The following is a 17,042-nucleotide window of genomic DNA, read 5'->3' on the forward strand; positions in this document are numbered from 1 at the left end:
GAGGCGCACGGCGAGAGGGAGCAGAGAGGACACAGCTCCCTCGCCGCGTGTGACAGGGAGAGAGCAGCCCGCCGGGGGGGGGGGGGGCAATCAGGTGCCCCCATGACAGGGGGAACACAGGGCATTTGGGGGGGCATTTTTTGCCGCCCCCTGAGTGCCTGCAGGGGGAACGGCGTTCCTCCTGTGAAAAAAGTGCAGGAACGCCGTTCCCACGCGTTCCTCCTGTGAAAAAAGTGCAGGAACGCCGTTCCCACGCGTTCCTGCAGGACTCGAGCCTTGAGGATAACATATAACCGGACCTTAGAATGGCCGGGCTTAACGTCTCCAAGAATAGTCAAAATACTAGCAGAGGTCAGGGACACAGAATCAGACACAAAGATGAGGGAAAGCCAAAAGTCAAGGATACCAGATATCAGGGAAGTCAAAACAAAGCCAAAGTCAAATACCAGAAAATCAAGATCAGGAACGCACTCTCTGATCACCATAGGCATGAAACCACGACAGGGCACTGAGCAAGAGGAGAACTTGGCCTAAATAACCCTCCTGTGGATCCGATTGGCTGTAACCGGCCTTTGACCCCAAAGGCAATTATCAGGTTTCATTTGCATGATTGCTGCTCAGCACAAACCCTCCTGTGGATTTGATTGGCCACGACCGGCCTTTGACCCCAAAAGTAATTACCAGGTTTCCATGAGCATGATTGTTGCTCGGCCCAACTTTTCCTGTCAGGACAATAATGTTGCTCGGCCCAACTTTTCCTTTCAGGACAGTAAATGCCATTAACCATATTTTTATGTGCGGATGAATACGTGACACTTATCAAATGTATGAACACAGCTCAGCCACTGACAGTTCTGAATGATCTGAACTCCAAAACAGCCTACATTAGGAGAAGAGGATATCATTACCCGTTTATAGTTTCTTTGACTGTCTGCAGCCAGGTTGTGAATTAAAAGCAGCTCCCACACCTTTGATAAGGAAGTCTTTCTCGAGTGAGGGAGCGAGGCCAAAGAGGCAGGTTTATGTTGCAGCATTCTGCAAAACCTCTTTTTTGTGCAAAGGCTATAAAGATTTTAACATGCAAAAAAATACAGCAAATGAATGGCCAGAACCTATGAAATGCATTAGGCTGTATTGTTGCCCGGAGTGTCCCTTTAATGTCAAAAGTCATAGTCCAATGCAAGACTGAGCACAGCAAGAAGGCACAAGGCAGTTATAGTGCTTCAGCAAGGTATCCCTGGATCAGACATTTTGAAGCAGACAGGAGTTTTCAGGTGTGCTGTCCAAGCTCGTCTTAAGAAGCACAAAGGAATGGGTAGCGTAAAGCACCATAAACAAAGTGAAATCAGAAGATGGACAGCATTGCCACTGGCTCAGAATTGGCAGAATCCAGTGGAACATTGGTACACTAGGCCAAGCAAATCAACAATGTACAAAACACAGGAACTGAGGTGCAGATAAATGGCAGCAGATGACCTTTACCGATAAGTCGAAATTTGGGATATTTATTCACCAAAAGAGTAATACGAGAATAATTGTCTGCAAGTTTGGGGCTGCACTTCAACAATTGGGGTCAGGGATTCTGTTCGAAATAATGGGCTCTTCAATGCTGAGAAGTACAGGCAAATACTTATCCATCATACAACACCAGCAGGGAGGCATCTGATTGGCCCCAAATTTATTCTGCAGCATGACAACGACCACAAACATACAGTTAAAGTCATTAGGGACTATCTGTAGTGTAAAGATACAAAAAAGTTCTGTGATAGACAAAATACCTGCTGACAAAACTAAGCAAACGTACCTAGAATAATTGATGTTGATTTCAAGGCAAAGGACAGTTACACCAAATATACATTTTATACATATATTGGAATTCCTATTTTTTTTATTAAGAGCAAGGACAAATGAAGACTGCACATAGTTTAAAAAATAAAAAACTCTGACCTTCTGTGTCTACTACTCAGTTGCCTGGACAGTCCTCTATTCTGATGTGGTTTGGTGTGTAATCAGTACTATTAATTAAATATAATATAATGAACAGCCAGAACCAGCAGATACATTGTGTTTTTCAAATATCGAACGCATAATAAATTGAAATTTCTGATTTTTCTTTAATCACAACCCGCCTCTCAAAACACACATGAATTTACTTTTTTTTTTTACACACACTGCACAGTTTTCCAGGTGGGTTATTTTTGGCCCATATATATCCCACAGATAATGCAGAATTCCCTGTGGTCCGTGGGACTGTTGAACGTTTACACCTGAACACTTAAAATACAATTTTGTTTGAATTCTTCACATGCTAATACAAACAATGGCATTAGCTAAGAGAAGGCAGCAATCCAAAGAGCCAATTTATTTCGAACAGGATGTCTTCCACATTATATAAATAGCAGATGAGAGAACTGCAGCATCTGTATTAAGTCAAACATTATTCCACATGGAGAGACCCATTCACCAATGGATTAGGGTGTGTGTTCTGCAAAATGACTCTACGGAACGTCCACAAGACATGAATCAAGAACAGGAAGCCAAAATGACACCATTTAGAACAGCTCACTGTAGTAAACGCATGCCATGGGATTGACAAGCACATTACTTTGCAAAAACTGAAAGGGGGTGGAGGGGAATGTTTATTTTATAAATCCATATTAGTCATCAGTAGTCTGGATAAAATCACTGAATAATGCAGTAATGGCAATCTCTTTCCTTCCAGTGACTTGGCTACAGACACTGGGCATTGTCCAGCCAGAGACCTCCTAAGTTAGGGTTAGCTAAATTCGGGGGGATAAATCTTTAGGTCATTTATGTCTTTACAGTCGTGGTGGTTGAAATTGATTGTACTGTATACACTCATGGGCATGAGTAGCTTCATTCACGAAAAAAGAAAAAGAAGGAAGCTACGCTGAACGTTACTTTAAGTGAAACAATGACTAACTTGTTACTAACTTGTAGCTCAACAAATGAAAATGCTTACAGCTATCCTGAATTATCTATAAACCCGAGCAAAAAGTATCTGGGGAAATGAGTAAAAATTTACAAAGTCAGCCGAGGTAAATGTAAAAAAAGACGCATCCACTGTAAGTTTAAGAGTCACAAAATCCACTTTATTACATCTTGCAAATAGACAATGGTGTATCTATAATTACACATCCTCTCAAATGCAAACCTAACCAACACACACACCCATTATATCTCCAAAACAAAATCTAAATATACCCCTGCATACGTACAAAATAATATATAGTTACATATGCACTCAAATTTCCCAAGCATGTCCATACTAATTAAAATACACGAGATAAATCGATTCGAGGATCATACATAGATTAAGAAAGACAGGAGACGATTCGTCCATTCGTTTTCTAGCGTTCGTCTTGGGATATGGAAGTGATGCACAAGAGTATATTTCAGAACTTTAGCTGGAAGAGTGGTTTTATTACTATTTAATCTTATCTCAGACTCTCCTTTATGTAAAACTGTAAGCATTTACCCCTGAAGGAAGAACATTTGATCATCAATCGGGCCTCAAAAGACCCTGTTGTAGTATTGAAAGTCTTACTTAGAATTTGCAAACGTATGCCTCACTATTGTTGGAGTGAGTCGTTCCACTTTAATGGCCGGTTTGTTGTGATGATATTGCGGTGTCTTTGGTTCTTATGGTGTTAAACACTGTGTTTGCCAGTCTTGAGAAATTTAGTTGGGTTTAGGAGAAACCTTCACCATTTCAGGATATAAATGCAACTATTCATTTATTTAAATTTACACATTATAAACACACAAGAGACAGGGTTGACATTGAACAACCTACTTTTCCTGATGCAGTCTGATAGAGGAACCGTGAGAGGATGTTGCTCTGTAACTAGCAGGCAGTCAGATACAAAAGATATTTCTTAACAAACAAGGGTACCACACAAATAGTACAGGAAGGAATTGGCCACGAGCCATAGGCGATGCATGGCTGCCTGCAATACAAGACTTCCATTGATCCAGACAGACACCAGAGTTGGCATAAAGCTGGTTATGCAGATTAAGGGTATATTGAACATATAATGGATGAAGGAAAAGGAGACACTGTACAGGCGGATTTTATTCACAGAGAAAGAAGCCCGTTCTCTTGGCCATGCATTATATCACATCAAGTGATGTGTTTATTGCCAATGTTTGTGCCAGGGGTCGCAGCTGTCCACCACTATGAAATAATGGGTTAAATTAGGTCATAGAAAGTTGAAGACCTAAAACAAAATATTTCGGATCATGCACACTATGCTACAAAAACCGATTGCCCGAGTCTTCAGATTCCGCAGGATCACTATGTAAAATGTTATGTATTGGAATGTTATTTGCCGATATGTGGTTTTGTGTAACCCACAATAACCACTCCAAAGCACAATAACCCACCATAACCACTCCAAAGCACACACAGCTGTTTGCAAGCATATATTTATATTACAACCTTGAACGTGGACCTCAGTCTCTATTTCTAGTACTGAAATACAATACGTAAAGTAACCAACTTACTGGTTGTTTTAACCCATTTGGCTATTCACTAAAACCAAATTCAGATATTTCAAACAAATTGACACTTTCATTGGGTTTCAGTTCAGTTGTCTGTTGAAATCAGTAGGAATTCCATATAACACAGATGATAAAGCTATTTAGAAACAGTAGAATTGCATCCAAATATGCTTCATTCGGTTGTTCTAGCTACCACAATATAGACCAGAATTAGACAAAAATATATGAGTCTTCTAAGCCCATGTTACCCGAATGCTACCCCAAACTCTCTTAACCTAATAATACCCCTAAACCCCAAGTCCCCAGACCCTCCCAAAATCTCACTCTTATTTTCTGCTTTTTTTCTCTCCTTGCAGAGAAACTCACTTACAATTCGTCAATTTAGTTGTAATTCAGTTGAGCTATTGCCAAACGAATTGCACTGCAGCCCTGAGGTCCATTTTAATTGCAGGGTTCAATTCTGCCTAATTCAGTTAGCATTTGGTTGTTAGTGAATACAATGAATCAGAGAGTGTTTATAACGTCCAAATGCAGCAGAATCGAGCAGACTGCAATCAGCTGAAATTGCAAAAGCAAATTCAGTTTCTAAAATATAAAAAGCAATGAGACAGAATGAAAAGAACGCATGCCAGCAGAATGGGCTCTAATAAGTTAATTTATTTATTACTCCACAGTTGGCAATCTTTGTTTGCGTGTACTATACAGTATATATTGTAACAATGTATCTCTTTTACAGACACAATAACAGTCAAATTCACACCAGTGCACAACGGACGGGGTTTTCAAGGTTTGTTCGGAAGCATTCCAGAAACTGCGATGCCAGTTCATCATTCACCAGCCGACCATCACTGGACAATGTGACATTCATGAGCTGCTTCTGGAGAATCTGTGGGTTTCCTTCTTCATCTTCAGCGAGCGCAAGCTCCGTTCTAGATCTCCCTACCGCCAGGATACAGGACTGCGGGGGATTTATTACCGCACTGAACCCAGTGATACCAAACATGCCAAGGTTGGAGATACTGGAGAAAGCAGAAGGAGAAAACAAAAAGGAGAAATAAACTAAACATGACTTCTTGGACAAATGTAAATCAGAAAGATTTAACGTTTTGGAGGTTTTTGGGGTGTAAATTTTGGAGTCTTTCCAGGACCAAGCTGTGCTGTTCCCCCCCCCCCTTTTTTAATTGTTCTCATTAAAAAAAATAAAACAAAACATATTAAACCCAATAGAGCTTTATCTGTGTCTAGCTAAAAACAAAAACAAAAACCTGACTAAATGAACAGTGGTCACTTACTGCTCACATGAGTGAATTCAGCTTCACTCTCAGTAAAATATACACAATTATAATGTATGGGCAACATTACAACATTCTATGAACAGGTCCCTAACTACAGGGAGTGCAGAATTATTAGGCAAGTTGTATTTTTGAGGATTAATTTTATTATTGAACAACAACCATGTTCTCAATGAACCCAAAAAACTCATTAATATCAAAGCTGAATATTTTTGGAAGTAGTTTTTAGTTTGTTTTTAGTTTTAGCTATTTTAGGGGGATATCTGTGTGTGCAGGTGACTATTACTGTGCATAATTATTAGGCAACTTAACAAAAAACAAATATATACCCATTTCAATTATTTATTTTTACCAGTGAAACCAATATAACATCTCAACATTCACAAATATACATTTCTGACATTCAAAAACATAACAAAAACAAATCAGTGACCAATATAGCCACCTTTCTTTGCAAGGACACTCAAAAGCCTGCCATCCATGGATTCTGTCAGTGTTTTGATCTGTTCACCATCAACATTGCGTGCAGAAGCAACCACAGCCTCCCAGACACTGTTCAGAGAGGTGTACTGTTTTCCCTCCTTGTAAATCTCACATTTGATGATGGACCACAGGTTCTCAATGGGGTTCAGATCAGGTGAACAAGGAGGCCATGTCATTAGATTTTCTTCTTTTATACCCTTTCTTGCCAGCCACGCTGTGGAGTACTTGGACGCGTGTGATGGAGCATTGTCCTGCATGAAAATCATGTTTTTCTTGAAGGGTGCAGACTTCTTCCTGTACCACTGCTTGAAGAAGGTGTCTTCCAGAAACTGGCAGTAGGACTGGGAGTTGAGCTTGACTCCATCCTCAACCCGAAAAGGCCCCACAAGCTCATCTTTGATGATACCAGCCCAAACCAGTACTCCACCTCCACCTTGCTGGCGTCTGAGTCGGACTGGAGCTCTCTGCCCTTTACCAATCCAGCCACGGGCCCATCCATCTGGCCCATCAAGACTCACTCTCATTTCATCAGTCCATAAAACCTTAGAAAAATCAGTCTTGAGATATTTCTTGGCCCAGTCTTGACGTTTCAGCTTGTGTGTCTTGTTCAGTGGTGGTCGTCTTTCAGCCTTTCTTACCTTGGCCATGTCTCTGAGTATTGCACACCTTGTGCTTTTGGGCACTCCAGTGATGTTGCAGCTCTGAAATATGGCCAAACTGGAGGCAAGTGGCATCTTGGCAGCTGCACGCTTGACTTTTCTCAGTTCATGGGCAGTTATTTTGCGACCCTGTTGACTATTTTGAATGAAACGCTTGATTGTTCGATGATCACGCTTTGCAATTTTAAGAGTGCTGCATCCCTCTGCAAGATATCTCACTATTTTTGACTTTTCTGAGCCTGTCAAGTCCTTCTTTTGACCCATTTTGCCAAAGGAAAGGAAGTTGCCTAATAATTATGCACACCTGATATAGGGTGTTGATGTCATTAGACCACACCCCTTCTCATTACAGAGATGCACATCACCTAATATGCTTAATTGGTAGTAGGCTTTCGAGCCTATACAGCTTGGAGTAAGACAACATGCATAAAGAGGATGATGTGGTCAAAATACTAATTTGCCTAATAATTCTGCACTCCCTGTAATATAAAGGCGGTAATTCAGTGGATCCACTCGTTTACCTGAAAGATCCTCCTTGATATTCATCCGGGAGAAGCTTCCCATCTCTTGCCTTCTGGGCCAAAACCTGAGAACACAAAGCATTCTGGGATTAAAATGTGCGATCAGAGTTATGGTAGCCGCTTGACTGCAAGGCAGTTAATTAAGCAAGCTCATTATTTGCACTGTACTAGGTATGCACCAGAGGCAAATGCTATTTTTATACTACAAGTCAATTAACTATTTTAGTGCATTCACACAGGGGTTACCTCTGCAACTCTATCATGTGCCCTATTGGCACTAAAAAATTTATTCACTAAATACCAAACGGCAAACTTTTGGCTTAAAAAGCCAAGCTATTTAATACTATTGCAGAGTTGGATCATTCTTTGCAAAGGTGTTTACCTTTGCCTATATTTTGCAATTCAGTTTATTTCCACATGTCCTTCATCCAAATGTTTAAACATATTTTCAAAGAGTGACTCACAGTAAAGCCAAAAACATAACGCGAGCCAGCACGCAGGAAAGACAGAAGAGACGATTAGACGAGTATGATGTTGGTGCGCCGTACTAAGCGAATTTAGACGATAGGCTGGTGTTTATGTGGCAGTAATCAGTGCTTAGACTCAGGATTCTAATTACTCGTTATGGTCTTCGATAATTACGTCCCTCGGTATACTAACACTGTACAAGACGTAGCCTACATGCAGTTGTCCCTACCTAACACAAGCAATACAGAATGGTATGATCAAAATGCCTGGTTTATTTTAAAGTCACGCAAGAATGATTTCCACAATGCAAAGATGAAAATGTATTGTCTGTAAAATGCTAGCAAATATTTATATATCATCGTATTTTATAGTGATGGACACTATAAGCACCCAGAGAAACAGCAATGTTCACATTGCAACACCAAGTCTGGCTGTTCCTGGCTTTTAATGGGCCTTTGGTCCGCTGACGCTGGGCGTCCTCACGCTCAGCATGAGGGCATCCAGCGTCAGCTATTTCCCTGTGGTGAGGGCCTAATGTGAACGCTGCACCGGCCACACATGCGCACTAGCGCCCCCTCGTCAGTAGCGTAGGAGGAGGCAGAGCAACGACCCTGGGCCAAGGGACATCGGCGCTGGGATCAGGTAAGTAAATAAAAGGTGTTTTAAACCTTTAAATAAAAGGTGTTTTTATTTGTAACCACGCAGCAAGAGTGGGGAGGCAGAGGGAGCTATAGTGCCAGGAATACATCTTTGTATTCCTGGCACTATAGTATCCCTTTAATAAAAGCTTTGTACTCTAAACACAAAACAGACTTGTGTGTATACAATACGTACTTCAAATAATAGGCAAAACAATGCATGGCAAATGTATCACTTGAGGGCTACTTGAATTTATTTCCTCTGGCATTTTTGAACTTTTTAACACCTGACCAACAGATGTGTACCAATAGGTACACAATGTAAAATAACTATTTCAATATATCTGAGAAAGAGTCGTTTGGTCAGCTTACTATGCACAGATGAAACCAGCATTATCACAAACTTGACTCTGGTACTCAGAGACCCTATAAGGGAATACCTCCTGTTCTGAAGTGCCGAGGGAAAAGATGAGAACATTAGAAACTCTACTTGTATTCCCTGACAAGCCACTTGTTTTCCAGTGAAGAGCTATAACTGGCAGAAGCCCAGTTTACCTGTACAGAGCTGCCACGTGCTATAGAATTACGTGGAAAACTTCAAACAGAATTTACAAGAAAATCATCTCTTCTCCTCCAAACTCTGTAGTTCATGGATTATTCAACCCAGCCCTTCAGGTCATTAAATGGAAAAGGTATACAATTTGTTTCCTGCTAAATATAAAAAGTTATATAATTTAAGGTCGCAATAAATGTGTGTATATTTAGAATATACAAAATGCCATGTTAAAATCTAAAGAACTGGGGGGCGGGGCCGGGCAGCCAAGACGGCCAGACGTGCATCTAGAGAGCTCTGACTCCACAGAGCTAAATTTCAAGTCTTACTGCCAAATTCAAGATATTCACAGCTCTGTATGCAGGTGGATTCGCCCACACGAAACTACAGCGAAATACCGCAATCTGCACATGAGGCCTAGCGTGAGAGGCGACTTGGTAGCCGGGAGAGGTCATGCAGCCTCAGGAGGCCCAGAAATCCAGCAATGGAGGGAGCACTTTAACCCCTTAAGGACCAAGCTTCTGGAATAAAAGGGAATCATGACATGTCACACATGTCATGTCATGTGTCCCTAAGGGGTTAAGGCACAATTTGAACAGATCTGTCAAGCGTTCTGGAAACGCATACAGCACAGACCTCCCTGTCGAATCGAAGAGTGAGGGCGCTGCTGCGGTCCACCGACCATGCTCTAGGCCAGGGGCCTATGTGACGGTATGTCCCACTCAAAACATTCACAAATGGAGGGCTCTCCGACGGCTGGTGCGCATCAGAGCACGTGTCTCCATCAAAGAGAGAAGGAGAAGGTCCACACTGCGCCCTCTACTAGTACAGGTGGACGACACACCGTACCTCAGCACACTCTCCATGACCCCTCAATGTGGGAGCCGGCTGCTACAGTATGGGGACAGGGAGACATCCTGCCGAGCATTGAGATGAACTGTCTCTTAAAGCTCACTTGTGGTATTGGGTGAAGGGCAGATTAAGCCTCTACTTAGGCTACCACCCTGGTCATGAAGCAGGCCTCACTGTTTGATTGCATCTCTTAATGGCCAGCGGCACCAACGTTTAATTTAATATGTTTGATAATCCTGTGTTACTATACTTAGTCACCCACCCTTTTACACGAGAGGCTATATATGCACGTCGATTTTTCTGCATCTGAGTACAGACATACATGACTAGTCAACAGAATTCGATGTCATAACCACTGTTAATCATATCTAGATACTCCTGTAATATTGCATCCCCTCTGATGTTCTATACTTAATCCTGTCACTATTCCTTATATATAAAAATGTGCCGATTTATGCTATACACACTGCTATGCACTTAATCTTATGAGAAATCGATATCTCAAAAGTTTAAATTGTTTCACACCTTGTTTTTAACTTGCACAACAAAAATAAAGAATTGAAAAAAAATTAAACCTAAAGAACTGCAGAAGCGAAGCATTTTTTATTTACATTTTAGAAAGGTCTTCGTACTTAATTTGAATATTAAGATTTTGTTGCAACATTTGTTTTTATTTGTGTAGCACATGTGCATGTAGGCATCACATCAAAGTAGCTTTTTTTTTTGAGTATCACTATGAACAGAATGAGCCCAAGCAACACTGAATAAGCACATTAAAGGATCATTATAGGGTCAGGAACACAAACATATATTCCTAACCCTACAGTGTTAAAACCACCATCTAGCCCCCCCGGGCCCCACATGCCTCCACAAATATAGCAAAATCTTACTGTATTCAAGACTGAAGCTGTAGATCTGCATGATGTCTGCCCTTTAGAAAAACAAGCAGTCTGCTGACATCATCAGAAGTGGTAGCCTGATCCAATCACAATGCTTCCCCATAGGATTGGCTGAGACTGACAAAGAGGCAGATCAGGGGCAGAGCCAGCACAATTCAAATACAGCCCTGGCCAATCAGCATCTCCTCATAGAGATACATTGAATGTCTGCATGCATGTTTGGATGCATTTTAGGTAGCCATGACCCAGGAAGGATCTCTAACAGCTATCTGAGGAGTGGCCAGTGAAGTTATCACTAGGGAGTAATGTAAACACTGCATTTTCTCTGAAAAGACAGTGTTAACAGCAAAAAGCCTGAAGGTAATGATTCTACTCACCAGAACAAGTTCAATAAGCTGTAGTTGTTATGGTGACTATAGTGTCCCTTTAAATAACTTTACATTAACATTTTCTTTAGATTAATTCAGGTGAAATAACAAATACGTGCACAATATGGATAAGAGTGAGTAAAGATGAGAAGATCAAACACCTAAAAGTGGTATCCCCTACACCACTTTAAAAATAAACAAATATACATACATACATAAGATGGAGCTCCTAAATAACGGTTCAATAAATATTCTGTAAAATAGAAATATACAACAAAAGTGCAATACAGTATAGACAAGTCAAATGTATGTTATAAACAAGAGTGGTGTCACTCGAATGGTATATGTAATTATGGCTCCAGGCTTGTGAGTAACACCACTCTTGTTTATACCATACATTTGACTTGTCTATACTGTATTGCACTATTGTTGTATATTTTTTATTTTACAGAATATTTATTGAACAGTTATTTAGGAGCTTCATCTTATGTATGTAAGTATGTATATAATTTAGGTGAAAGACTGTTCAGTCACAGCAATAAAGCAGATTGATCATTTTTAGACGTTTTTGCACACATGTAGTAGAAGAAAAAAAAAAACAAAAGTCCCAGGAAAGAAATAATAATAAAAAAAATAAAAAAAAACAAAAAAACAATAGCATAATCCTTTTATCCCATGGAATAAATGCTAAAGAAAAAGTAACCGCACACAATGTGTTCTGGGTGAGTTCACGGGGCGTGAACGGAGATCTACATGAAACAACCTTTTGCGTCTGTACATGTCTCTACATGGAGACTTTGCTTGAACAGAGATAACACCCATTTCTACAGACAGTTGTTGCACAGTATGAAAGAGCCTAACTATACACTCACTGGGCAGAAACGCCAATTGTGGGTGGAGGCGTGATGTACCGTTTAGCCTGTTTAGTCTAAGAAGATTGTGTAACTGTATCAAATTTTTATAAGCATGTCACGCTGGCACTTCAAGAGTTAAGGTTGCTTGGTCATTATACGGTTTCCTTTGCCACTTAAGATGTAGGCATTTTATAAGACATTTCTTATGTCAATAACTGTAAAATGTCTATGGTTATTGCAACTGAATAAAAGAATTCTCACCAGGGCAATACTGCATCATCAAGGCGTTTGGAACACTGTGTTTTCACTCCAATGCAACTGCCTGGAGCTAATCAGTTAAGGAAACATCCAGTTCTGATTGGCTTCAAGCAGAAGAAGATGCCAGGATGTGATCAGCAGTGGTCTAAGAGCAGCTGAAAGTAATGGGACACTACAGGCACAATAGCTTAATGAAGCAGTTGTGGTGTATAGATCATGCCCTGGCATACTCGCTGCTCAGTTCCCTGCCATTTAGGAGTTTTTGCAGCCGTAGCCATACCTCCCCTGGCTGTGACTGACACAGCCTACATGGAAAAATTGTTTCATTTTCAATCAGATGTTAACATAATTTAGAAGTTTTTATCCCCTGCTCTGTAAAGTGACAAATACAGATACACACGTGTAAGGAATCCCGAAAGTGCAATCTGGCATAGTTTCACATATTTAATCTTTAAATTGTGCATTTTTGTGCTTTTAGCCATAAATGCTGCTTCGGACCAAATGGGGCTGTAAAACTAAATGCACCCAGAGTAAGTGTTGGCAAGGAAATGTACTGAATAGACTTAACAACTTACACACAATCATTAAGAAATAATATCAAAATTCCAATTAACAACCAGCACTGTCAGACATCATCAGATCGTTGTCTTCCTTTAACATCCGTAAAGCCAAAGTGCAGGGCCTGATTCTGTTTTGTAATACAAAGCTTGTACTACAAATATTTTATTTTCAGTTTAACAATACTGGGGCATTCCTAAATATATTAATATAAGTGCTAATTTCTCTGAAGTGTGCTTTCAGGGTCTGGACTGTCCCTTTAATAACAACCACATTCAGCAGAAAAAAAAAACCCTCTTGTGAGTCTGCCTAACATGAGGGAGGAATGATGGGAAAATCAAATTAATTGGCAGTAGTTACCAAAGCTCTGCATTTTATAGAATGCCCTGATAGTAAAATTACATTAATCCAAATATATAAAACACTGAAACGTAACATATAAGTAAACTCTTTTTAATTTGCAGTGTGCAAAACAAGTCATTACGTATGAAACAGACCCACTTAAAAAGTGACACAGATGCCCCCCTTCCATTTTGTAAATAAATTGTTGCAAAATCTGAATGACGCTGTTCTCTATATAAAGTTCAACATTACAAAGATTCTCTTTCGTTAGGTACACAATATTGTCCTACATTTATTATGGATCAGGAAGAACTACATCCACAGTGTTTTATGTTCTGGTAACTCTGTCGTTGCTAAATGTGAAGCCGTCAAAGCTAATAATCACGGACAACATCCTGTTACAGGTTAAATTGCTTAATGCGATTATATAAATATGAGCAAATAGAAGAAGGCAATGATCTACAGAAGGCAGAAGCCCATATCGAAATGGGGCACTTCCTTGCATCTGTAGTATGTCATTTTAGTAGTATGCATTCCATGCATCTGTAGTATCCTTTCAAAATAGTAGGGTGTGCACTAATGGACAGGCATGGGCAAAGAGTAATGATTAAATTTGATGTCACGAGGCTAGATTGCATGTCCAGAAATCCTTTAACCCCCTCCCTACCTCCAGGCTCACTGCTTGCCCTATTAACAAAGCCCATTTTTATTATAGGAGGGGCTGGGATTTTTTTTTTCTTATATCTGGAGACATATCTAAGCTTAAAACGAACCCACACCCTTTTCACACTTGGGCCTGCGGAGAATTACAAAATTACATTAAGGAAATAGTGTATACATCTAGTTTCCTATATAGCTCATTCTTGAAACGTATCCCAAAATTACAACTTAATAGACATTGAGGCAAAGCTGGGTTGTATCATGTCATGATCTATTCCTTGTTGGTTAGAAAGTGAATATAATTAGTAAAATCAGTGGTGTATTTTGGATTTGTGCTGCCCTAGGCACAACTAAATTCGGGCACCCCCAAAATCTAAATTTGCCCCCCCTGCTCCCCCCCCCTCCACGTGTCAAGGCCATTTTTTTGACTAACCGACACATGCCCTCATTGATACATGCACTGTTATACACTCACTGACAGATACACAGTCATTGGCACACACTGTTTAACCAACACACACTTTCACTGACAGACACACACTGACACACCCACTCACTGACAGGCACACACTCTCAGATACACATAAAATGACATACACACACTCACAGGCACACCCATTCTCACTCACAGACACACACTGACAGCTACACTCACTCACTCACTCACTCACAGTAAGGTGGACAGCCCCAGAACACGAGGCAAACAAGGCATTTGTCTGGTCGCTTGGGGTGGCATTTTTTGGCTCCCCCCTGAAAGTGCCGCCCTAGGCAAATGCCTTGTGGTAAATACATCCATGACTAAAATTAAATCAACTTCTCAACTTTTTATATGGATCCATATGGAAAATATACACCAACGGGATGCATTCTAGGCATTGCTTACCATACCCACCATTGTTTGCGGCAGATATGCAGTGTGTAAAGTACCTGTTGTGGATTGCCAATCTCAAGTCTTTTCAAAGACCATAAAACTATCTGCATATTGTGCTAGCAGAACTGCTACCAATAAATAGGTGGGGAGAAAAACCCAGGGGGGTCCTACTGCTTTTCAAGCTTAGCAGCCACAGCGCATGCAATGTGGTTTCTATGGTAACTCCCTGGCCAATGCCGTTAGCCCTAGCTATCGAGTATAGAAAATTAGTGAATACTGCCACTCAGACACCAGCTTGCTAGCTATGCCGTCAGCATGTTGGCGTCATTAAGGTGGTTGTTCAGTTTGGCAAACTGTCCCCAAGCAAGGTAAATTAAAGCAAACCACCACGAAAAGTACACAAACCTGAGCACATGGTGGCACTGTACTAGAGGTGAGATTGTATCTAAATATCTTACACTGAAAACAATTTATCTCTGTGATTAAATATTGTATTCAGTGCACCTGGGGGATTTAAAGTGAACATGTCATGAAAAAAAACCAAATTCATAGATCGTGTAAGAATATCTGCTCCGGTCCTCCCGCCCCACCACCTGTTCCCTCATATCTCATCCGCACTCTGTCTCCCTCTCTTGATCTTCCTCTCACTAAAATTTTCAATCTCTTCCTTTCCTCCGGCACATTTCCCTCAACCTTCAAGCATGCAACCATATTGCCTATTTTGAAAAAGCCTAACCTTGACCCCAACTCTCCATCCAACTAGCGCCCTATATTGGCGCTACTGCCATTTGCCTTCAAGATCCTTGAGAGAGTTGTGTATGCGAGATTGACAGACTTCCTCGAACCCAACTCTCTGCTTGACCCGCTTCAGTCTGGATTCCGCGCTTGTCACTCTGTTGAAACAGCTGTGACCAAAGTATCCAACAATTTATTGCTGCTAAATCTCGCAGCCATTACTCTATCCTAATTCTCCTTGATCTTTCTGCTACCTTTGACACTGTTGGTCAACAACAGCTTCTTCTCATTCTCCATAATCTCGGTCTACGGAATACTGGTGTTCCTCCTACCTCTCCCAGCGCTCTTTCAGTGTTTCTTTCTCTGGCTCTGCCTCTTCTGCCCAACCCCTCTCTGTTGGTGTCCCCCAAGGTTCTGTCCTTGGTCCCTTACTGTTCTCTATCTATACTGCCTTCCTTGGTAAACTCCTCTCCTTTGGCTTCCATTATCATTTATATGCAGATGATACACAAATCTACCTGTCCTCTTCTGATCTCTCTCTGCCTATCTTGACAAGTGTCTCTGACTGCCTTTCTGCGAATTCTAACTGGATGGCTGCTCACTTTCTTCAAAGCAACCTGTCCAAAACAGAACTTCTGGTCTGTCTGTCTCCCTCCAAGTCAACGGCGCCACCATCACCTCTTCCTCGCAGGCTCACTGCCTAGGTGTTCTCTTTGACTCAGACCTTTCCTTAACCCCTCATGTCCAGTCGATCGCCAAATCCTGCCGCTTCCATCTCAAAAACCTAGTTTGCATCCGCCCTTATTTAACACCAGACGCAGCTAAGGTGCTGGTCCATGACCCTTCTCAGTGGTCTTACATGTTCCAAGATTGCACCGCTGCAATCTATAATGAATGCGGCGGCAAGGCTCATTTTCCTGTCCGCTCGCACCTCCCACGCCTCCCCGCTCTGTCAGTCCCTACATTGGCTTCCAGTTAGTTATAGGGCTCAATTTAAGATTTTGGTGCTTGCTTTCAAATCTCTACATAATGCTGCTCCCACCTATCTATCCTCCCTAATACACAGTATGTCCTGTCGAGGCCCCTGTGCTCGACAGTACTCCCACATCTGATGCTCGCCTCCAAGACTTCTCCAGGGCTGCACCTATTCTGTGTAACTCCCTTCTCTTCTCCGTTAGACTTTCACCCAGTCTCCACTCCTTCAAAAAATCTTTGAAAACACACTTCTTCAGGAAAGCATATCATTTAAACGGTTAGCGGGTTTTCATCCCCCCATGACTTCTTTCCAGCAACTGTCAAAAATAACCTACTAAGTTCTCAGTGATTACTTTTCTAGCAACCTATTTCATCACCCCTACTTATACCCTTTGTGTCCCTATACCCCACTCCCTCTAGCATGTAAGCTCATTGAGCAGGGCCCTCAACCACTCTGCTCCTGTGCGTCCATTTGTCTGGTTACAATTACGTGTCTGTTAGCCCACCCATTGTACAGCGCTACGGAATTTGC

At 41.2% G+C, this 17,042-nt stretch overlaps 1 protein-coding gene across 1 annotated transcript in view; it reads right to left on the bottom strand.

Moving 5' to 3' along the window:
• Window positions 1-5,161: 5,161 nt before the first annotated feature.
• PDHX (pyruvate dehydrogenase complex component X) overlaps window positions 5,162-17,042 on the bottom strand; it is a 98,040-nt gene continuing 86,159 nt past the window's right edge. The window contains exons 10-11 of the mRNA XM_063437893.1: window positions 7,480-7,544; window positions 5,162-5,543 (exon numbers count right to left, since the gene is read on the bottom strand). Coding sequence (XP_063293963.1) covers window positions 5,279-5,543; window positions 7,480-7,544 — 330 coding nt within the window. The 3' untranslated portion in view covers window positions 5,162-5,278. The remainder of the gene's footprint in view (window positions 5,544-7,479; window positions 7,545-17,042) is intronic.

The sequence above is a fragment of the Pelobates fuscus genome, chromosome 12 (genome assembly GCF_036172605.1).
Source record: "Pelobates fuscus isolate aPelFus1 chromosome 12, aPelFus1.pri, whole genome shotgun sequence".
NCBI lineage: Eukaryota > Metazoa > Chordata > Amphibia > Anura > Pelobatidae > Pelobates > Pelobates fuscus.